General features: G+C 52.8%; 1 protein-coding gene across 1 annotated transcript; it reads right to left on the bottom strand.

Annotated features, from left to right (window-relative positions):
- Window positions 1–619: 619 nt before the first annotated feature.
- Window positions 620–8,825, bottom strand: TEKT3 (tektin 3). The gene is made up of 7 exons (XM_054221725.1): window positions 8,247–8,825; window positions 7,605–7,688; window positions 6,163–6,233; window positions 5,738–5,881; window positions 3,811–4,033; window positions 2,439–2,593; window positions 620–836 (listed from the first exon to the last, which is right to left on the bottom strand). The coding sequence occupies exons 1-7, from the start codon at window positions 8,823–8,825 to the stop codon at window positions 620–622; spliced, it is 1,473 nt and encodes a 490-aa protein (XP_054077700.1).
- Between the last annotated feature and the right edge of the window lie 13,543 nt (window positions 8,826–22,368).

Raw genomic sequence — 22,368 nt, 5'->3', positions numbered from 1 at the left:
CACAGGAGCCAGGAGGGAAACACCAGTGCAATACCCCAAAGGAATCAAGGGGTGTTCCTGGAAGAAGGTGGTATTTGAAAAGTCATGGCATCAGGTGAAGTTCCCGGGGACTGGAAAAAGGGAAACAATGCACCCATTTTTAAAAAGGGTGGAAAGGAGGGTACCGACCTGTCGGCGTCACCTCTGTGCCTGGGAAGGTCATGGGGCAGATCCTCCTAAAAGCCACGCTAAGGCCCATGGAGGACAAGGAGGTGATTCGAGACATGGCTTCACCCTGTGCTTTTTCCACATCAGACTCCAACGGAGGAGGACACGACACTTTTTCTTCTAAAATCACAGACCGAATGGGTAGGAATGAATCCCCGTGGGTGGATTTACTCTTAGTTGCATCCAGGATATTTTCAGTTACTTTCTGGCACACCGTGAAAGAGCAATGGAAAGAGAAAAACCAAAGGGAAAAAAAAAATACTCCTGGTAGACCATGTGACATGCAAAGTGATAATTTAATTTCTAACCAGGCTTCCATCAGGAAGTGGAAGTTTAATCATGTACTTTTTAAAGCATATTGGCAAAACTGATAACTCTGGCAACGGATGCCGTGGGGTGGGCTGAGCCCAGACTAGATGGGACCCAGCAGCCGCGCGGTGCTGGGAAAGGTCTTGCGCATCCCCATGCACTTCTCCTCGTCGATGAACAGGGAGTTGGCTTTGACCGCCAGGTCGTGCTGCAGGATGGCTTTGGTGCGAACCAGCATTTGCAAGGTGTCCTGGCTGTCTCTCAGCTGCTGCTGAAGAGTCTGCACCGTCTCATGGATGTCACGGACCTCGTTGACAAGGCTGGAAAACAGCAAGGAGCCCTCATTAGAAGTCCCGTCACGTGGGTGGTTTCTAGCATGGCGTTGCTGATGGGCCCCTGTTGCATGGGTTTTCCCCCTTCAGCGTGCTCAGACTCACTCGGACCCCCCCTGTTTGTGGCAGATCCATGGGGAAGCTGAGGGCAGAGCTCCTCGGGGTCTCAGCGGGGAGGCACGGTGAAGCTCGAAGGCTTTGGCAACGCGCAGCCGCGTCTGCCAGAGCAGGTGGTGCCACCAAGCAGAGGGACGAGCAGCTGTGGTTTCCCGTTCCTGTTTGGTTTTGTGGCTTTCTTGGCTCCCCCTCCTGGATTTCCCCGTGCAAGGGTCCTCCCCACACCCACGGGTGCACACGCAGCAAAAGAGGACAGCTGGGAGAGGCTAAAAGCGAAGGTGAAACAAGTGGAGGATGGAACAAAGGATGGCGTGAGAGATGGTAAACAGGCTCTGGGGCTGGGTTTAAATTGCTTTGAAAAGGCTTCCCAGGGAGCCTCACCCAGCGGGCTCCCAGGAGGAGGTGTGAAGTTCAGGGTGCCTCACAGAGGGCAGCCTGATCCTCCACAGCCCCTCGGGGTGCAATGCCAAAGAGCTCCCTCTGTCCTTGACAGGATTTCCAGTGTCCCCAGGGGAGGTGAGCACAGCCCTCACTGCTTCTCCGAGTGGTGCACAGAATCCCAGGCTGGCGGGGGTTGGCAGGGACCTCTGGAGATCACCCAGTCCAACCCCCTGCCAGAGCAGGGTCACCCAGAGCAGGTGGCACAGGAACGCCTCCAGGCGGGTTTGGGATGTCTCCAGAGACGGAGACTCCACCACCTCTCGGGGCAGCCTGGGCCAGGGCTCTGCCACCCTCACAGCAAAGAAGTTCCTCCTCGTGTTTAGGTGGAACTCCCTATGGTCAAGTTTGTGCCCGTTACCCCTTGTCCTGTCCCCGGGCACCACTGAAAAGAGCCTGGCCCCATCCTCCTGACACCCCCCCTTTCAGTATTGATAAGCATTGATAAGATCCCCCCTCAGGCGTCTTTTTTCCAGCCTGAAGAGACCCAAATCCCTCAGCCTTTCTTCACAAGAGAGGTGTTCCAGTCCCCTCATCCTCTTGGTAGCCCTTTGCTGTCCCCTCTCCAGCAGTTCCCTGTCCTTCTGGAACCGGGGAGCCCAGACCTGGACCCAGCACCTTGCACAGCAGCTGCACCCTTGCGGTTACCCAAAAGGAAGGACCTAAGAGCTCTCAGCATGAGCCTGTTGGAGAGTAAAGGGCTCGTCCTTCAAACCTGAGCCCATCCAGCCGCCGGGAAGCAGGCAGGAGAGAAGACGGGGTTGACGCAAGTAGGAAAAATCCAGCCCCTCATGGGGTGGCATCAGGCCGCCCCCGGCCATGGGATACAGCCTCCGTTGTGGGCGCAGAGTTCTCCCAGCACCCAAAGGCTGGGATACCCGCTCATTGCTTTTGATTATGTCGGTGCACTTATCGAAGGACTCTTTAGGAAAAAAAAGCAACCCCCCATGATTAATTTTGTCATCCAGCGATGCTCCCGAGTGCTACCACCCGTGAGCCCTCGAGGTCCCCGCCGGCCCCGCGCTCCTGCCTTACCGCAGCTGGGCAGTGTCCCGGCACAGCTCCATGTTTGGCCTCCGAGTGCGCTCGTCCAGCCGGGTCTGAGCCACTTTTAATGGAGGTCCCTGGTCCCTAATGGCCTTTTGGATGGCTTCTATATTCCTTTCGGTCTGGAATATTTCCTGCAGTGTCTGGCGTAAGAAAGAAACACATGCATAAATTTAAAAAATATATTCTCCAGCGGCAACGTGATTTCCCTTTTCTGCCATCCATCTGCAGAAAAAAACCAAGTTCAATTAGCAGACCCCGGGCTCAGACTGCTCTCACTCTGCCATAGATGGAGGCACAGATCCAGCAGCCGTTTCTCTGCGGGGAAAAGCCTCTCTTTGCTCTTGCTGTCACATCAGAGGAGGTTTTGGAGCAGTGATGGATCTACTGAATTACCCGCTCCCCAAAATTACTGCTTGCAGGAACTGATCGTCCATCACTAGCAACTAACAGAGGGCAGGTTTTTGGTGGATGCTCGCTGAAGGATGTGGCACCAGCCCGCGATGCTGCAAGCCCAGTTTCTGCTCGGTTAATCTGTGCTGAGCACTTTTCAGGCAGCTTTCCATGAGAGCCAGTGGTGCGAGCCTGCTGCCCATGGCTGATCTCCACTTCATCTGCTTGGCGGAGCAAACACACCGATACCTGTGCAGCAACCACAGAGTGCTGAGACCGAAAACACGTCCTTGGAGGAGCAGCAAAGCTGCAAACCCCACAGCAGACACCCCAGCAGAGTCCCAGTAAAGACCTTCTGCAGGGCAGCCAGCGCCTCTGAAGTAACTAGCGCTGATGCAAGTAGCGCTGGCATTTTCTGCTGGAAATCCCTGTGCTAGCAGGCTGTCAGCTGGGATGAGCAATGCGCAGTATCCCTTGGGATGAAATTACACTGCCAACTCATCCTGCTCCAAGAAGAAAGTCCCCAAGAAAGCTGGGCAGGGGCTGTTTGCAAGGGCATGTAGTGACAGGACGAGGGGCAATGGTTTAAACTAGAGCAGGTGGGGTTTAGATGAGACATTAGGCAGAAGTTCTTTCCACTGAGGGTGGTGAGACCCTGGCCCAGGTTGCCCAGAGAGGTGGGGGAGGCCCCATCCCTGGAGACATTCAAGGCCAGGCTGGATGAGGCTCTGAGCAACCTGATCCAGTTGAAGATGTCCCTGCTGACTGCAGGGGGTTGGACTAGGTGGCCTTGAGAGGTCCCTTCACACCCAACCCATCCTATGACTCCATGATTCTAAATGATGCTATAACCAGGTTCTTGTGGTGACCATTCCTCTGCTGGGGCCAGGTCTGCATGGAGGGTCCCGCTTTGGAGGTGTCACCGGGAAGTGACAGTGTCACACCAAAAGGGAGGGGTTCAGGCTACCTTGGCCAGGTGGGTCTGAATCTTTCTCTTGGCATTGGCCGTCTCAGCGATGCGGTTGGCGAAGGCGACATTCACGGCGTTGAACTGCCGCCACATCTGGCTGTCCGTCACCACCAGCAGGTTCTCGATGTCGTCCCGCAGCTTGGCGGAGGCCGCCCGCTCGCTCTGGGAGCGGAGGATATTGTCATTTGTGAACTTGGCCCAGGACTGCGGCACCGAGATCCTGGGGGGGGAAAAGGAGAGGCCCCCGGTAAGCTGGATGTGGGCAGGCATGGACCCTGCCAGGGAGCAGCGTGGATTAACTATAGCTTAAATCTACACTTTTAATTGGACTGTATGTCATAGTTTAACCCCAGCCAGCAGCCAGGACCACGCGTGCGCTGGTGCAGTTCTCCCCCTTCCCCCCAGAAGGGAGAAGAGGGAGAAAAGGAGGGGAAAGGGAAAAACTCGTGGGTGGAGATAAGGACAGTTTAATAGAACAGTAACAGAAACGAACAGTAATAATAATAATAATAACAATAATAATAATGAGAGAAGTCACTCTCACCACCCAGTGAACTGGCACCTTCCCGAGCCCTGACCACATATTCCCACGCTGCATCAACCCCCATTTATATCCTGAGCATGGCATCTATGGTACGGAATATTCCGTTGGCCTTTCCCTTGTTCTGCCTATGCTCCTCCTCACTTCTATGGGAAGTTGGAAAGAGTCCTTGAAAAGTATAAACATCGCCTGGCAACAACTAAGACAATATGCATTGTTGACATTCCTTTCGCAGCAATCACTAGAAAGAAAATTAACTCTTTCCCGGCTGAAACCAGGACACCATATGAAAGCGAAACATCTGGACACCACTTGTTTAATAACGCTTATCAAATGATGAAGTGTTCATGAAAACAACTGTGATACTTAGGAAAGCTCAAAACAAAACATTCACCCAGAAGAACAGAGATTTTAATCTAGACATTCAAGGCATTTAAGGGCCAAGTGATTCACAGCTTCATGACAACGCGCAGATTGCCATCGATTCGTTTTGCTCATAACTTATCTCAGTTTCCTACTAAACCGAGGGAGCACGAGATAATGTTCAATTCCCTGTCTGTGCATTCAGGATGAAGTTCACGCCAGTGCGGTAGTCCAGAACAAGGCCAACAAAAGACTTAAATACCACATAAGCTCCATTTAAAACATGCTGATCCTCGGCACATTTTACCCCGCCCTCTGAATTTTAGCAGCAATCCTTTGCAATCCGTTTCCCTGTCTAAATATGTCTGAGCTCTCCTGTGAATAATTATTCAAACATTAGAAAAACTGAATCAATCTCTGCCCCTCCCTAAAGTGCCTGCGTCTGGGCGAGCAGCAGATTTATTCCCTCAGCCCTTTGCCACTTGGGGCATATCTCTGCGAGTGCTGGTTTAGGTCACCATTCATTTACTGCAGAGCCAAAGCTGAATTCCTGGCATCCCAAAGCAGCTGAACTCTCTCCCAGGACCATGCTCTCTATTTCTTCACCTCCTGTGTCATTTCGGCTCCCTGCCAGGCCCTCTCCCTGCCGGGGTGAACCCCCCAGACTTTACGTCAATGAAGAGCACTCAGGCAAGCACTGACACCTCTTTGAAAATATGCATAAACTTAGTGAGCTGTTTCAGCAGAGGTGCTCCGCTGAATTAATTGGCAGGCTGATCTCTCAACCCCTGGTAGAATGTTTAATGAGGTGGGACTGGCTTTCACCCTCTGGATGTTTGGCATCCAACTGTCAGCAGAGGGTTGTGCTCCCTTTCCGGGGAGCGGAGAGAAATGACTGCGCTGAGGGAGGTGTCTCCAGGCCGGATGGATCTGGGTTGGGGACAAGCAGCTCCCTGCCAGGGAGAGGCACCGCGTATCCCGGGGACAGCTTGCTGCTGGGGACCGACAGCGTGCACTCACGTGGCATCGACCTGCTCCACCCCTCGGTAGTAACTGATGCCCTGGGAGGTGTTCATCAGGTGGTGGCACCTGTCGTCGATCCGGTGGGCCACCTGCTTGTTGGCCAGATCCTTCTCCAGGTTGTGCTGGGCCGCCCGGTTGGACCTTCAACATGCAAACAGCAGCCATCGGTGGGGACGTACGGGTGGAATGGCTTCCTCCCCGTTCCACTCCCCACAGCAGCTCCCGGCCCCCTGCGCAGGTCTGTCCTCCCACGAGCATCACCGCCCGCATGCCATGGAGCCTCCATGGGCTTTACGCCTGCGGGGTGTGGGGATAGACGGGCTTCTTCTGGGGGTTCACATCTGCTGGGGTTCTGCTGGGGCTCTGCTGTGACCACAAATGCACATCAGCCCTACGACATGAGAGAAGGAGCTCCTCCTTACGTGATCTGGGCTTTGGCCTTGTCCAGGACCTGCTGCATCTTCTCCCGGCACGACCCAATGACATCGACTTCCTGGGCAAAGGCAAAAGAGGACCCCATCAGCGTCCATCCTCACTCGTCCTGGTCACACTCCTCCCCTTGGACCTCTCCAACCCTGCACACAGCAAGAACTTGCCTGCTTGTCTTCCTGCCCAAAGCAAACAGGCAGGAAAACTCGCAGCTGAGCCTGCGCCCAGCGCCCTGGAGGGGACAGAAGGGTGCTGTGGCTGCAGCCACGACCTTTGCGTTCCCTTTCAGGGTGGGTCAATAAGGATTTTTTCACCTTGACCTCAGTGTCAAGCGGTGGTTAGTCCCACTGCACGGACAGGGACACATCCTGGTGTGGACAGGCAGAGCGGTTCCCTGGACCACTACACACCTCCATCCCCAGATCAGCACCTGCCCTTTTTGCTCCCAAAATGTTTTCCTCCCCAGGAGGAATCCCATCCGTACGGGACAAGAGGAGATGGACTTGACTTCGGTGTAAATGCCCAGGCTGAATTTCTGAGACACATTCAGCTCCACCGGAGGAAGTGTGTTGCTCTCAGCTCACTTGACTTCAGCACAAACCCATTGCCTTTGTGAAGCTCCGGCTGCTGGAGGCAGGTGATCAGTGCTCCAAATCCCGTAATTTTTAAGCCCTTCCGTCTGCAGGAGCCAACTGAAAAGCACAGCCTAAATGTGTCCCAAACACTTAAAATCCACAGTGGAGATACGAGCTCTGATTGTTTTCCTAAAATCTCATGACCTTTAAACTAATCTTTTAATTTTCTAGGGCCTGACTCATCAGAAAAAATCTTCTAACGGAGCAGTGGCTTCACAGTCCCAGGGGCTGCGATTTCCTTCCCGGTTTCACGGTGCCTTTGCCGTGATTATGTGTCACTGTACCCCGCGTTAGGAGCCCATCTTCTCTGCCAGCTCTCATACAGTGCTTGCTTTTTATTCGTAATTTAAAGCAGACTGTAGAAAAGCAGGCAGGGCTGCGCGTTTTCATGATTTCTATAAAATACGTTGGCTGAGCTCACGTAGTGGCAGTCCTGCCGCGGCCGCGCCGCTCTGAGCAAAGCAAAGCTGGGGGTAGATTGAATATCTTTTATTAGACCTACTAATCTAGTCGGGAAAACCGGGCAAGTTATCAGGCACACGCTGCCTTCCCCGTATCTGTGTGAGCATATGTGTGTGATACAGAGAGAGAGAGATGGATGTGTGTGATAGAGATGCGTGTGGACATGCTGCTGCGTGGGCAGACACCCCGTCCCCCGCCCCAGCAGGTTTTGGGGCTTTGAAGAGTTTGGCACCTCACCGGTACTAAGGAGCCCGTTAGGGAACAAGGCTGCAAAGCCTGTTTTAGGGCAGTTTAGGTCAAAAATAGCTTTAACGCATGATCTGAGTTGCCCAACTTACTGTTAAGAGCTGTTCCTCCACGTTGTCGTGGACCAGGTCGATGCCCATTCTCTTCTCCCGGTGAAGTAAGCACTCCTGAGCGACCTGTTGGGGACACGCCATCACCGCTGGCTGCAGGGGCAGGGCTCTCTATGGGGACCGTCCCCATCTCCAATAATGTAAGAAATGAAACTCTAGGTGGGCACGGAGATGACAAGAGGGGGAAAAAAGTGGCCCAGGGCAGCTGGTTTAGCCAAAAACGAGCAGCCGAGCTGCAACATCAGCATTAAACCATCATGAGGGAGCAGACGTGTCCCTGGTGCAGCCACAGCTGAAACGGGGGACCTGTGTCAGCCTTGACGCCCACCTCGCCAGAGTCTCGTGGTAAGACATGGGCTTTTGTCTCCCAAACCAGGACTCTGGATGTACCGCTTCTAAAAATATTGAGTTAAGCAAACGCTGCTCTGACGTGCTCAGCCTGTGCTGATAGGGGATCCAGCAGATGGCAAGGGGGGTTTGTTTACTACTAACTTAACTAATGGCCTCTTAATAACAACTTTCTAGACGTTCCGGAGCTGCAGTGAAACTTAATGAGACGTTTGAAGGGCTGCAGATGTTTCAGCAGTAGGCTACAGCTTGCAGCGCGCCGGGACGGGTGCTTACCTGGAGAGGGGCCTCCACCTCAGCCAAGGCTCTCTCCAGCCTGGTCTTCACCTCTGTGAGCGCGTTGGTCTCCCCGATCACCTCATCTAGCTCGTGGCAGAGCTCCGATTTCCAAAACGCGATGTCATTGGCGCGCACTCCCAGGTTTTTGGTGCTTTCTACTTGGGTTTTCTTGGTCTGTTGGTATTTGTCGTCAATCAAGCGGGAGGTATCGGCTCTCAGGCGCTCCGCGTTCTTCTGGGAGGTCTCCGACTCCCTGTAATTGGTCATGTTGGACTTGTACCAGTCTTCAGGGGTGTAGCGGGTGAAGACGGTGGTTCTGGTGGAAACAGATGGAAGCTTCTCGCCGTCGGTTATCCCCTGGGAACTCTTGGAAAAGGCAGCCAAAGTTGGTTTGCTGGCAGCCGTTTTGTAGTAGGTGCTGGGCATCCAGGGGAGGCTGTAGCTCTGAGGCAAGGGGCGGTAAGGAAATCGGTTCTTATAGCTTGACGCCATGGTGTGGATGGCAGGGAGAAACCTGGTGGGTATGGCTCTGGGATGGGCGAACTTTGCTGGTAAGGGAGAGCCGACAGACTCCATGCTCCACCGCTGCTATTCGTGTGTCCCGTCCGTGTCCTGCACAGAGGAGGAGAGAGAGGACAACCTCAGCAACCTCCTGCACTTGCCTTACTTCTTACAGCAACACCCGCAACTGCAAACACAAACAGCGACGCACAGAGCGCCCTCACAGCGCCTGAACAGGCCTAAACCCCTTGAAAACAAATCCCTTCTGACAGCATCCCAAACATTTGTATATAAAAGGGTTTGACTTTGTTGTTAGTATCTAACATCAGGTCTTGGAATGCGGAGAAAGACAAATCACGGCCGTAAGGAGAATGACAGATACCGTGCCTTCCTTTTCCTTAAATCTGTCAATCCAGTCAAACTGGAGTTGCTCCTTCTCTGCTGTTCCTTTGTTTCTTTTGGCTGGCGTATCTGCTGATCTTATAATACTCCAGACGTCATTTTCTCTGTAAAAGTTCCATTCCCAGCCCCGAGAGCTGCGTCCCTTTTGGACACACATCTGCTACCGGCCCAGCGCCATTTGTGGGTGGGTGAGGGACTCCATCCTCACCCCCTCTATCTTCCCTTGCCTTAAATGCTGGAGTGAGGAGCCTGCAGGTGAGCTGAGCTTTGCAGGACTATATCCAAATTTGAGCCCCCCACAACCCTATTTCAGCCTCAAAAGAAGGGCCGCCTCTTGCCTTGCAAAGGAGGAAAGGTGTCGATGGCTCACCTGCTGTAAGATCAGTGTGCGTGGGAAGGAGATGGCCCACAGTCTTTTCAGAGTGGTTTGGAAACACCAGCCTTGCAGTAGCCCTAGGAGGAATGGCCACACATGAAGATTTTGCTACCAAGAATTGCATATTGTCCTCTCCAGCTTGAGGCTGTCAATCGATGGTTATCAGCAATATAATGCAGGGGGCCACCAAACACACCTCATCTGAGGACAAACACTCCGGAGGGGTACGTGGTGCTCGGTACGAAGCTCTTGTGAGGTTACAAGTGTCACCCACGGGCAGGAATAAGTCCCTGAATACGGCTGTTGTAGCCAGCCTGACGTGTCCTTCCCCTAACACCGTCCCGTCCCCACTGCTCCCAGCCTGGCTCGGAGCCCCAGGGAAAGATGAGGACACGGGTGTGCTACAGCAAGATCCCTGATGGGAGTGGGGTTTGACACAAAGCATGTGCTAAATCCCATTTGTTACAGCACGAAATCCACTTTATTCCTTTAAAAATGGGATGTTTGCATGGAACAAACTCTCTTTTATTCTAGAACAAAGCATCCACGCAGGCAAGCACATGACCAGAGGTTTAATTGCTCCTCCTGGGCTACCCTGATCACTTTGTGTGCGTAGGCGAGCTGAGAGAGGCCGGCCGATTTTTAAAATCAGCAAACCCTGGGGAAAGAGAGTTTCTTTCATTTTAGTCACCTCTGCAACAAGGGAGGCCTCACTCTACGCAAGGGCAGGGCCAGGGAGTCATGGTTTCCTCCTGGAAAGCTTAAAAGGGGATGGATGGGGGGGATGGATGGGAGACGTACAGAGACAGGCAGGCTCTGCCTGTGAGCTGCTGTTACTCCTCTTTCATGCCAGATGCTCCCAGCCCATTCCTTACCTCTCTTGGAGACATGCCCATTTACACCAGGTGACGAGCAGACAACACAACTCATTAAACAACACCTTTTCCAACACCTAGCTATGGGGAAAGGTGACTTTAAACCCTCACCCGTGCCTGGAACCGTTTGATGCGCTCAGGTGCGCAGCATCGCAAAACGCAGCTATTAAAAGAAAGGAGGGACGAAGGCAGGAGAATAACAGGTCCTTTAGTCAGGGCAGATCAGAAAAAACCAGGGATGAGTCAGAGGGCAAAAGTGCACGGCCTGCAGCTGGGAAACCATGGCACTTTGGGATTTTTAAGCCTTGCCCAGTTTTTGGCCATGGGCTGCCCCAGTACCTGACTCTCGCCCTGGGATCCAGCCCGGCCGAAGAGGCTGTGGGACAGGCAGCGGGAAACTCACACCCTCAAATTTAGCAAAAAAAAAAAGCTTTCACAAACACGACCCTCCGAGGCAGTTTGGCAGAACCGAGGACGAAATGTCTGCGCTCAGGTCCAACAAAAACCACCGTGTGTGCCGCTTCCCACAAACCGCTCCCTTCAGCCCTTTTCTCCCGGCTAGGGATAAATGACGGCGCTTTCCCTAGCTCCGTGCCGCTTTATACCTGAGAAACAGCCTTGGGAGGGTGGGAGGCAGCTTCCCTGGCTCCCACCCCCACAAATAAACTCTGCCCTTTCAGATACTGACAGACACACGTTTAGGAAAGGGAGGGAAAACCCCTTGGGAATGGCCCAGGGCTACTTTTCCCTGCATTTCCAGCTGAAATAAATGCCCCTGCATCCCCCTTGGGATAAGCCATCCCAGGGCGACACTTTGTGCCACCCCTGAACACGGACACATGACAGGAGCCCCCGACCACCTCATCTGGGTACATTTAGAGGACAGAAGAGATATGGAGGGGGATTAGGAGAATGACCTGTTTTTTTCCCTCCCAGTTCAGGGACATACTCACCCTGCAGAGGCTTGGGGGTGTGCGGGGGGGGCTGCTACTCAGTGCTGTGCTGTCAGGTTGGGTGGCAGCACTGCCAGACACTGCAGCATCCCCAGTGCCCTCTGTGTCACAGAACCAGGGCAGCGTTGCCGCTGGCGCAGGGTGCTCAGTAACCGGGTTCTACGCGGGCAACTCCCTGCAGCCGCTATGGCAACCTGATGCAGCCGTTGGGCAACGCATTGCTCTCAATGGGCAAGCCAGGGCCACCCCTGGGCAAGAAAATACCCTCACATGGCGTCCTAGATCCTGCCCTGGACAACCTACTGCCCTCCATGGGCAGGTTTTGCAGCCCCTGGGCAACCAGGTGCAGCTTTTGGGCAACTGTTGAGTGGCTTAGTCAAATCATTTAGTTTTAGGTAGTCCTGCAAGGAGCAGGGAGATGGACTCGATGATCCTCATGGGTCTCTCTCAACTTGAAACAGTCTATGATCCTATGAACTCACGGCCCTCAGTGGGCAACCCAGTGCCACCCCTGGGCAAGTCAGTGCAGACTGCGTGCATCCTAGTGCCTTTGCTGGGCAACTTGATCCCTTGCCTGGACAACCCCCAGCACCGTCAATGGGCAACCCAAAGAGCCCTTGGGCATCCGAGTGCCACCCCTGGGCAACCAAGTGCCACCCCTGGGCAAACTGGTGCCCTCATTGGACAAGGCAGTGGCAGCGGTGGTGCTGCTGGGCCAGCCCGTGGGCGAGCAGAGGGCTCGCTGGGGCAGGCAGGTAGACCATGGTGGGGGTGCTGGTGAGGAGATGCACGGTGTCCCCAGCAGCCCCACCACGGCACAGCCTCTCGCAGCACCAGGGCACCGTGCACCAGTGACACTGGGAACTTCTCCTGGGAGAGGGTCCTTCCCCACTTATTTCAGGCTTTAGCCTGAGAAAAGGCATTGGAAGAGGAGGAGCCCAGCCCAGCCGGGGGTGGTTAGCACAGCTGCTCCGGCTAACCCAAGGGGCTTTCTCTCCAGCTTCTGAAAATACCCATCAAGTCTGCTGCCATGACCTCTGTGTCCCGCTTTATCCAGAGGAAACATTCTCATTGGCTTCATTTTACCGCTTTAGATGAACTGTGAGCTGTGTGAATGGCTCGTGCCAGGCTGACACCTCTGTCTTCTCATAGCGGTTTTCCGTCGCCTCTCCTTTTCCCGGCTCTTGCAGCTGCGGACTGAATCACAGAATCATAGCATTGCCCAGGTTGGAAGGGACCTTTCAGATCGTCGAGGCCAACCACCGACCTAACACTGACAAAAACCATCACTAAACCCTATCTCTAAGCACCACGTCTGCCCATCTTTTAAATCCCTCCAGGGATGGTGACTCCACCACTGCCCTGGGCAGCCTGTTCCAGTGCCTAAAACCCTTTCAGTGCCAAAATGTTTCCTCATATCCATCCTAAACCTCCCCTGGCGCAACTTGAGGCCGTTTCCTCTTGTCCCATTGCCTGTTCCTTGGGAGAAGAGACTGACCCCCCCCGGCTACCCCCTCCTTTCAGGGAGCTGCAGAGAGCGAGAAGGTCTCCCCTCAGCCTCCTCTTCTCCAGGCTGAACACCCCCAGCTCCCTCAGCCGCTCCTCACTGGACTTGTGCTCCAGACCCCTCACCAGCTCCGTTGCCCTTCTCTGGACACGCTCCAGCCCCTCAGACCATACCAACATGTTTTACAGCTTCTCGTGAGCGCAGTGACACCCTGCCCCAGCGCTCCTGCTTTCTGTGCGCACACACACACGGAGCCGGCCTCCACGGGAAAGCCATGCCTCTGCTGCCAGGGATCTGACAGAAAAGATGACTCAAACTCTTTCGCGTATACAAAGGTTAGCACGCTTTGATTTCACCCTAAACACGCGTCTTGCTTTAGCCGGGTGAAGAATCACCTTAATCAAACCGAAGTAAAAAGCTCAGCACACGCAAGCTGCTTTTCCACAGCTAAACCAGGGAAAAGAATTTCAATTCCAGCAAGGCAACCTCTGCCCCTCGGCAGGACCCTCGGCCCAGCCCTGCTCTCTGGTCCTCGCAACCCTCCCGGCCTCCATCTTCACCCGCTCTCCCTCCCTGCCCGGAGCTAATTTTGCTCAGATGAATCACTGCACGACGAGGGATACCACTAATTGCTGTAGGCAACCACACCATTTTCGAAGTATTTGCTAAATTAAGCAATAATTAGATAATATCGTGAAAGGCCCAGGGGTGCTCTGCAAAGCACGCAGAGCAGGGCTCTCTGGGGAAGCTCCCATGGGCCCCGCGATGGGGAGGGACAGCAGGGGACACCAAAATCCATGAAGTTTTGGTCCCACCATCGCGTCTGGAGCGGCTTTTCAAGTGCAGGGCTCATGACGTACCTAAAAGCTGCAAAGACAAGGAAAATCGGCATGGGTAAAACCGTCAAATCCACAAGCTAAGGGACCCTCAGGCAAGAAGTTATCAACGGCACACATTAAGTGGTCCCCAAATCCCTCGTGCTCTGGGTACCACACCGAATTAAGTAGACTATTCACACAGTAATTAAACTGGGTTCCTTAATTATGACGACAACTCCAACAGCAGCAAATTCGCTAAAATTACAAAACTACCACTCCCGGTTCTGGTGGGGCACGTCCAGTTTTGACGGACACAGTTTGTCCCGAAGCCTTGACCGTTTTAGCTCAGAATAAAAAAAAAAAAAAAAACAAACAACAAACCAACCCAGGGTGAAAATGGAGGCTGACGTTAAGCAGGGGGGCCGATTTTCAGCATGTCAGCCCAGGTTTGCCTTAGTTGACTAAACTGGAATTTCAAGGGACACATTTAGATACCTAAGTACAAAATCTGCTGCCAAAAGCTGTCAATCTTTCTGCCGCAGCTCTGCATTCTCGCCGTCTATTAATATAGCATTACACTGGATCGTAAGCTGCCCTTCTGAAAATACCCAGATCCAGATCTTTTATAGCATCCGTCGTGAGTCTACACGTACCCATAACATCGCCCAGTCGCAGCTTTACGCCACTTTTGACTGTTCCTCTCTCTCCTGTAGACACCGGATCAATTGTCTATTCAACAGCAGAATAATTTTCAAAAGTCACATTAATTGATGGAAGACGGAAAATAGTTAAAGTCTGTGTGGTGCACCCCACGCTGTCACGCCAAAGGACAAGGATGCGCATAGGCAGCGCACGCTCCTGTCCAGCCCAGGGATACTTTAGGCATTCAAAGAAGCTCAACATTTTATCTCCTTATGAAACCAAGGCTGGCTTAGTCCTCCTGCAGGATCCCTCTGGCCAGGAGACACAGATTTTCCAAGGTTTTCCTGGTTTTTCTGCATTCTGGTGAAAATGATGAGTAGACCACAAAACACGGATGGCCGAGGACCCTCGAGGCGAGGCCTGGGCTGCTTTGATCTCTGCACGTGGCCAGTGGAAAAAGATGGTTATGGCCATGACTGAGCCCCCCTGCCACCACAGCAGAGGCTGGGACTGGCAGGAGGAGGGTTGGGGAATTGGACACCGAAAATGGAGGAGAGGGAGAGAAGGCTGAGCAGGTTGGCAAGGAGAAAGAGCCAGCTTTGGACATGGGCAGCCACTGGAGGTCATCTGGGGTCTCCCTTCCTCTGCCAACAGCCCCTCAAAGAGCTTATGTTCTTTCTCTGTGGTTGGAGAAGCTCAAGTGTTCATGCCGGCTCCTCCACAGCTCCAAGCAGCACCTGGAAGTGCCACCATCTTCCTGGTTGGACTTCTTAGAAAACCCATCTCCCCAGTCTGCTGGCAGGCACCTCTCTGCACTCTGCAGGCAGACAGGTGAGACCAGCGGGGCAAATATCCACGTATAAATTAAGGGGCAATGCCAAACTCAAATCTGGGGTTAATTCCAACATTTGCGTCACTTCCTTGCTGTCCTTCAATGACTACAAAAACGCAATCCGTCAGCAGGCTGCCCCAGCAGGACCTGACGCCTCTCCCGTGCTTTGGTTTAAGGTGGGATGACCTTTGAGATGTCCATGAGATGTTCTGCAGTAAATAGACCGTAAGGCAGGGAAGAACCAGCCCACAGCTGAGTCAATGCCCCATCCCTGGAGGGGTTCAAGGCCAGGCTGGATGGGGCTTGGAGCAACCTGGGCTGGTGGGAGGTGTCCCTGCCCAGGGCAGGGGGGTGGAGCTAGATGATCTCTAAGCTCCCTTCCAACCCAAACCATTCTGTGATTCTGTGATGCTGCGGTGCAGCCGGGACTGTCTGCACGTGCTGGCGAAGGCTCGAGAAACCACTTTGCCTTGTCAGCAGGTCAGTATGTGCAGTCCCGTCCTGCGCCCAGTTCTGACACAGCAGCTGTTCGTAGAAAAACTGTTAAAAATGCGTGTTGCAAAACCTTTCCTTTCCCTGAGATGGAAGCGTGTTGTGTGTATCCTATTGCCCTGGAAGAGGCATGAGCAATAGTCCAAATATTTTGTACAAATCAGTGACAGTTACCTCAAGTGAATCATTCCTTATTTATGTGTTTCATGTGCATTTTTTTAACATTCTGGAGGGGGTTAGTGACGGTTTTCCCAGAACCTGCGTTTTCTGCTGAAGCTCCCATCTCCTTTTCCAGCCTGGCTTCTCTATCAATAAACTTAGGGGATGTGTTTGAGCCAACTGCAAGTGGACAAGGGCAGGCTGCAGCGAGGGGAGGCACAGCCAAACCTCTGCCCTGTCCTGCCAACCACCCCCTCATTGTCCTGGTGCAAAGGCAGGGTGGCCATTCCCATCCCTCTGGCACCCTTGTGCTGACGGATACCAGAGCACGTCCCACCTCCAGCCCCACTGAGGGATCAGGTCTCATCTACAAGAAGACATTTCACCAAATTTCTCAAGGGCACTGAGAAAATGATGGAGTTAAACCAGCCAGACCTGCTGTGTGGAGACACAAATGCCATTTTATGCGGATACACCTCACACAATATTGCCCTGGAGCTTGGGATGCTCAGGAGCTACACGTGATGTGTGATAGGAGCCCACCTGCCCCAATTTGGCCCATGGGGGACACGCTGAACAGGAGTCACCTCACCTGAGTTTAGACATTGCATCCTCCATAACTTTCTTTTACAGTCAGTCGGAAGAAATAGGCCTCTCCTTTATCTGCACTATCTTAGGTGCTTTTTTAAGGATTAGGCAAATGGCGCAAGGGAAGGTGCATTTCTCGCATACCCCATACGAGACGTAGAGAGCGACACCCAGACCCAAACGTCTAACTGACCCAGGGCAGAGGAAGCCGGGCTCTCTTGAAAACACCCTCAGTCCTTCAGCAAGACCAGACCTACTGCAAATCTAACCTCAAAGTTTTGGGTTCCAAAGATATCAAGCATGGAATATTGCCTCTAGACCTAGGGGATCCTCACCTCCAAACACGAGGCTCTTAACGAAGAGAGAAACCGATAAAGAGATCAGAAAGAGAACTGGCAGATGAATTATTCAGTCTAACCATAGCAGCGTTTGACTGAGCTTTCCAAACAATAAACGGGGCATGAATAAACCATTACAAATCCCTCCTTGAGCTCTCGTGATGAGTCACAACCACCAAACCACAGATGCTCGGGGCAGGCCGTGCTGTGCATCCACGAGGTGAAGCCACAGACGACTCATGTAATCACAGCATTCGTGAGCTCAGAAAACGTAGAAGGATTCAAATTCAATCAAGCGCACGAGCAAGTGGGCGTACAAGCAAGTAGGAGACAGCCCTGCCCACGCTCGCTGATTCATTGTCGTATTAAAAGCCTAGACATCGGCGTGAGAAAAGATGAGCACAAGCCCGGAGCAGAGGATGCAGAACATCACACCACTTCTCTGCCTCCCTGGGACCTGCCAGGAGCCTAATGGGGAGCTTTGTTCTTCCAACCAAGTTCGCACAAGGTGACGTTTTGGGGTTACCTCCTTGGCCTCCCCCTGCCCTGGGCAGGGACACCTCCCACCAGCCCAGGTTGCTCCAAGCCCCGTCCAGCCTGGCCTTGAACCCCTCCAGGGATGGGGCAGCCACAGCTTCTCTGGGCAACCTGGGCCAGGGGCTCACCACCCTCACAGCAAAGAATTTCTTCCTCAGATCTCATCTAAATCTCCCCTCTTCCAGTTTGAAGCCATTACCCCTCGTCCTATCACTACATGCCTTATGAAAGCCCTTAGGAAACTGTCCCCAGCTAATTTTCCATTGTACAGCCCATTTTGATGTGTAGCCCTTGATTTATCAAAGGCACAACCTTCCCACCACTCCGGGAGACGACTTCTTTCCAACGAGGAGGCCACGCAAAGTCTGCTCAGGACCGACGGCGCTGTGGTGCGATAACTGACGGAGGGGGGAAAAAAGGGAAATGAAACCCATGTCTCTATATTCGCCTTGAAATATCCCACCCGTGAAAGCATTTAACCGTGTGCCGTTTATTAACGTCACGACCGGCCCCATTATTTCCCTGCAATTTAAACACGAAACTTGAAACTGAGCCCCAGCATCTGAGATCTGCTGAGTAGAAGGAGATGGCTCGCGTGACTGATGCTGCGCACATGCTTTTGTGCTTAGCTGAAGCGAGTTACTGGTGGGCTCTCCACGCTCGGGCACACTCCTCATTTCTGAGCCAGATGTGAAAGCCATTAGCACAACGGGAAGACTATCTTTAAGTCTGTGGGGCTTTTTATAGGTTAGTGTTTATTTTTGGACCTACTTTCTTGAGGTGAATTTTGGCAGGCCGCTCAAGGACTGCTTTATGTCATGACTGGCTATTGTTTAAAGTTTTTTATTGCTTTGGCAAGGGCTTGGGTTGGAAAGGGGAGGGGGGAGATTTTGTATTTTTTTTTTTTCCCCTCCGTCATCGTATTCAGGCTACTATTTCACAGGCAGCAAAAGGACCACAAAAGTCTGCAGAGCCGATAGGAACGACCTCAGCTTCTGCCCTCTCAGGAAATAGCGAGGCCTGAACACAGTCCCGTTGTGGAAGTGCCCAGAAAGCTTGTCTGGAAAAAAAACAAAAACACAAAACACCTTCATGGAAATTGCTTTTAAAAAGAAAGAAAGAAAAGAAAGAAAGAAAAATATCTCTCTCCTCACTTTTCAGCTCCCCTTGCAGCCCTGCCAGGGTCCTCCTCTTTCCATGGTCATATAAATACTCTTCCCCGTGGCAGTAAACTTCTGCGAAGGAGCGATGTGCTGCTGCACCGTCCCCTGGCACAAGCCCCCACTTGCTTTTTGCTGCTGTTCAGAAGGATGCGACCAGAGACGAGCCTCTGCTCCCCGCTCCCCTTGTGCTGGGTGGAAAAGCACCTGATTCCTGGGCTGTAGGGCTTGTCTGCGTGGGGAAATAATACCAAATAATCCCAACAGACCAGCTGTCCCTGACCCTGCTGGAGCTCCAGAAGAGAAAGGTCCACGAAGCACTTCCATCAGTGCTGTGCAGTGCCAGCGAGGCACTGGAGAGCTCTGCGGTCCCCTTCCCACTGCGATCGCACCCGTCCAGCTCACGGGGAAGAAAAAGGGCCCCGGAGATGCTGGGAGGGCTGGAGCCCCTCTGCTGTGAGGACGGGCTGAGAGAGCTGGGGGGGTTCAGCCTGGAGAAGAGAAGGCTCCGGGGAGACCTTCCAGCCCCTTCCAGTCCCTGAAGGGGGCCTACAGGAAAGCTGGAGAGGGACTTTTCACAAAGGCATGGAGTGATAGGACGAGGGGTAATGGCTTCAAACTAAAAGAGGGGAGATTTAGATGAGATCTGAGGAAGAAATTGTTGGCTGTGAGGGTGGTGAGTCCCTGGCCCAGGTTGCCCAGAGAAGCTGTGGCTGCCCCATCCCTGGAGGGGTTCAAGGCCAGGCTGGACGGGGCTTGGAGCAACCTGGGCTGGTGGGAGGTGTCCCTGCCCAGGGCAGGGGGTGGCACTGGGTGGGCTTTAAGGTCCCTTCCAACCCAAACCATTCTATGATTCTATGAAAAACATCTCCCAGTGCACAGCTACCTCAGTAAATACTCACCAAATGCAGCAAACGTTCCTCGCAGGAATGGGTGCAGGGAACCTGCTGGGCACAGCATCAGGAGCCACTTGATGCAGCACCTAAGCTCCCAGAGCACATCCCTTCTCTGTTTCTGCAGCAGCAATACCCCGCGGCTGAGCCGTGAGCAAGGCTCTGTTGTGATACAGCTGGGTAGGGAAAAATACTCTCGGTAAGCAAGGTGACCTGAGTTCCCCCAGGCCAGGGGGAGAAGCTGGCCAGTGCTCACCCCAGCCTTTCTCCTGTGTCCTCTCCCTCACTGGGCTTAGGATACAGCCGGCTATTCAGCCTTGAGTATGCAGATGAGAAGAAGATGAGATGCTCCATCCCCAACACCTGCCCAGGGGACCTCAAAGGGCTGCAGTCAAAAAAAAGCAATTTAGATACCAGTTGCTCTACAAGAAAGTCATTGAGGGGTTGGAGCGTGTCCAGAGAAGGGCGACGGAGCTGGTGAGGGGTCTGGAGGACAAGTCTGGTGAGGAGCGGCTGAGGGAGCTGGGGGTGTTCAGCCTGGAGAAGAGGAGGCTGAGGGGAGACCTTCTCACTCTCTGCAGCTCCCTGAAAGGAGGGGGTAGCCGGGGGGGGTCAGTCTCTTCTCCCAAGGAACAGGCGATGGGACAAGAGGAAACAGCCTCAAGTTGTGCCAGGGGAGGTTTAGGATGGATATTAGGAAAAACTTTTACACTGAAAGGGTTTTAAGCCTTGGAACATGCTGCCCAGGGCAGGGGTTGAGTCGCCATCCCTGGAAGTATTGAAAAGCTGGGCAGACGTGGAGCTGAGGGACACGGGTTAGTGGGGGTTTTGTCGGTGTTGGGTTGATGGTTGGACTCCATGATCTTAAATGTCTCCTGCAATGTAGATGATTCTGTGTTTCTATGCTTCTAAATACAGGTGGCCTTGGCTGGTCTGTCCCTAACGTACACTCACAACACTCCTAGTGCTTGTGACTACAGCTCCTTTTAAATACACCCCCCCCAGACTGTGCTTGACTGATTTTAACGCTTGTGCAAAGAGATCACCTACAGAGTTACTTCTGCTAAAAATGAAGCAATAACTCCACATTTCAGGATCACTTATCATTCAGGATCACTCAAGGGACTGTCTAACTCCAGGCGAAATTTTCTTTTATCAGATTTGGCCGCTGAGAGCTCTGATAAGCATAAAGTGCACGTATTAAAGAGCTGTTTTGATATGCTGTATGGAAAACTCTAACTACATTTAGTTGCCAGATAAGGACAACAAAGCAGCCTACCTCGCTTGGCCAAATATTAAGCTGGAATTGGAGCCTGAATCTGAATTGTCTTGTCCTTTCAGAAAATTTGGCTATCTTACCACGGTTGTGACTGGCCCTTATCACCGTCCCAGCCCAAGCCAGGACGCCGGAGATGGATCCGCCAGCGAAGTATGGGATGAATTTGGATCCGCTCCCAGCTGCAGCCTGTGACGCTCGGGGCCCTCGGGGGTTTAGGTCAGCGTCGCTCTCTGGTTTCCATACATCAGCAGCCGCTGGGCTTGGAGGATTACGGAGGATGTTTACGACTTCAAAACAAAGGGAAAACCATTTCCATCTAAAGCTGACAAATAATTAAGACAGCTGCAATCAGGTTAGACCCCGCAAATTACTAGAAATCATTTAGTAGATTTTTTTTTTTTTTTGCTAGAAAGAGCGGTTTGAATTTTCTAACAAAATCCCCTTTTTTCCTCCCCCTGTGAGTGTCTTTGGTTGCGCATCTGTCCCCCTTGTGACACACCAGCAAGAGGAGCATTTCTCTTCTGCCCTGCCCTGCCGCAGACCTTTAGAACTATCATTAAGATTTCATTATGTAAATATTTGGGCTGATACCTTATCTCATATTACATGTAATTTTTATCCTTGGAACACTGCGGTCCACTTAGTCAGATGGCGTACGCGGTGCCTGCTAAAGAAAATGGAAAAGCAGGGTGGAATCGATGGGTTTCTTCCCCTGCAAGTGGCAAATATTTTCAAGCAGCTTAAGTAAAAGGTGTTTTCTGATTGTATCCTGAGCTGCCTTCAGAAAAAGGTTAATTCTGGCATGTTTCGGAGAGACGAATGGTGGTGAGAGGAGGAAAGTTGTTGGGGTCTCTGCACATTGACCTCTCATAAAGGTTTGCTCCAAAAGGCACCCACGGGCCATTTTGGTTTGGGGTTTGAGTCAGCAGCTGGGATTTTCACCCTCATCCCCAAAAGTGATGTGCTAGCCTCTCAGTTTTCCTCTAAATCCCATGGTTTCTTCCTGAACCTTGCCTTACACAATTACAATACACGGCACAAATGCTTTGCATCAGCCCTGGGAGACAGAGGCGGGGGAAGAACAGTCGGGGAATGAGCAGCCTCCCCGGAGGCTTCACACACAGGTACCACCGACCCGAGGACGGGACACGTTATTGCCTCAAATTCCCTGAAGCCGCCTCTCTTGGTCTGTGGGTGCACAGCAGGGTCTGTTCTGCTGCAGGGAGCTCTGCAAAACCCATCCCCAGGGGTCTGCCCCGGGGTAAATTCCTTCCGACAACTGGCTGGTGCGTGGAAAGGTCTCCAGTGACCCCAAAGGCCCTTCCTCCAGGCACTGCCCCAAGGCAGACGGGGAAGGCTGTGCCAGGGGTCTGCCCATCACGGGGGAATCTCCATCATCCTCACGGAGACAGGCTAATTCTGTCTCTACCTGCCGCACAGGTCCCTCAGTCCTCGCTGCTCAACGAAACAGCGATTTGCATCATCCCTTACCCACCACGGACTGGCTGTAGGCTAGACATCACCCATTCTATCCTTCAAACCATTTTTTTTTTTTCCTATTCTGTATTAAAAAAACCCGCGCATAAATGCTTTCTGCCTGATATCACACAGGACTAACAGAGATACAGGTCTCTCCCAGTAGCACGACACAGGTAACTGGTGTTATCCAGAGCATCCTGCTGGCTGTTTTGCACCCACTCCATGGCGGCTTTTCCCATGAACCGAGAGCCGGGCTGGGCTTTCCCAGTGTCACCAACAGTCCTCGGA

Source organism: Rissa tridactyla, chromosome 15 (assembly GCF_028500815.1).
Source record: "Rissa tridactyla isolate bRisTri1 chromosome 15, bRisTri1.patW.cur.20221130, whole genome shotgun sequence".
Taxonomy (NCBI): Eukaryota; Metazoa; Chordata; class Aves; order Charadriiformes; family Laridae; genus Rissa; species Rissa tridactyla.
This window is presented reverse-complemented; position numbering and strand designations above follow the sequence as displayed.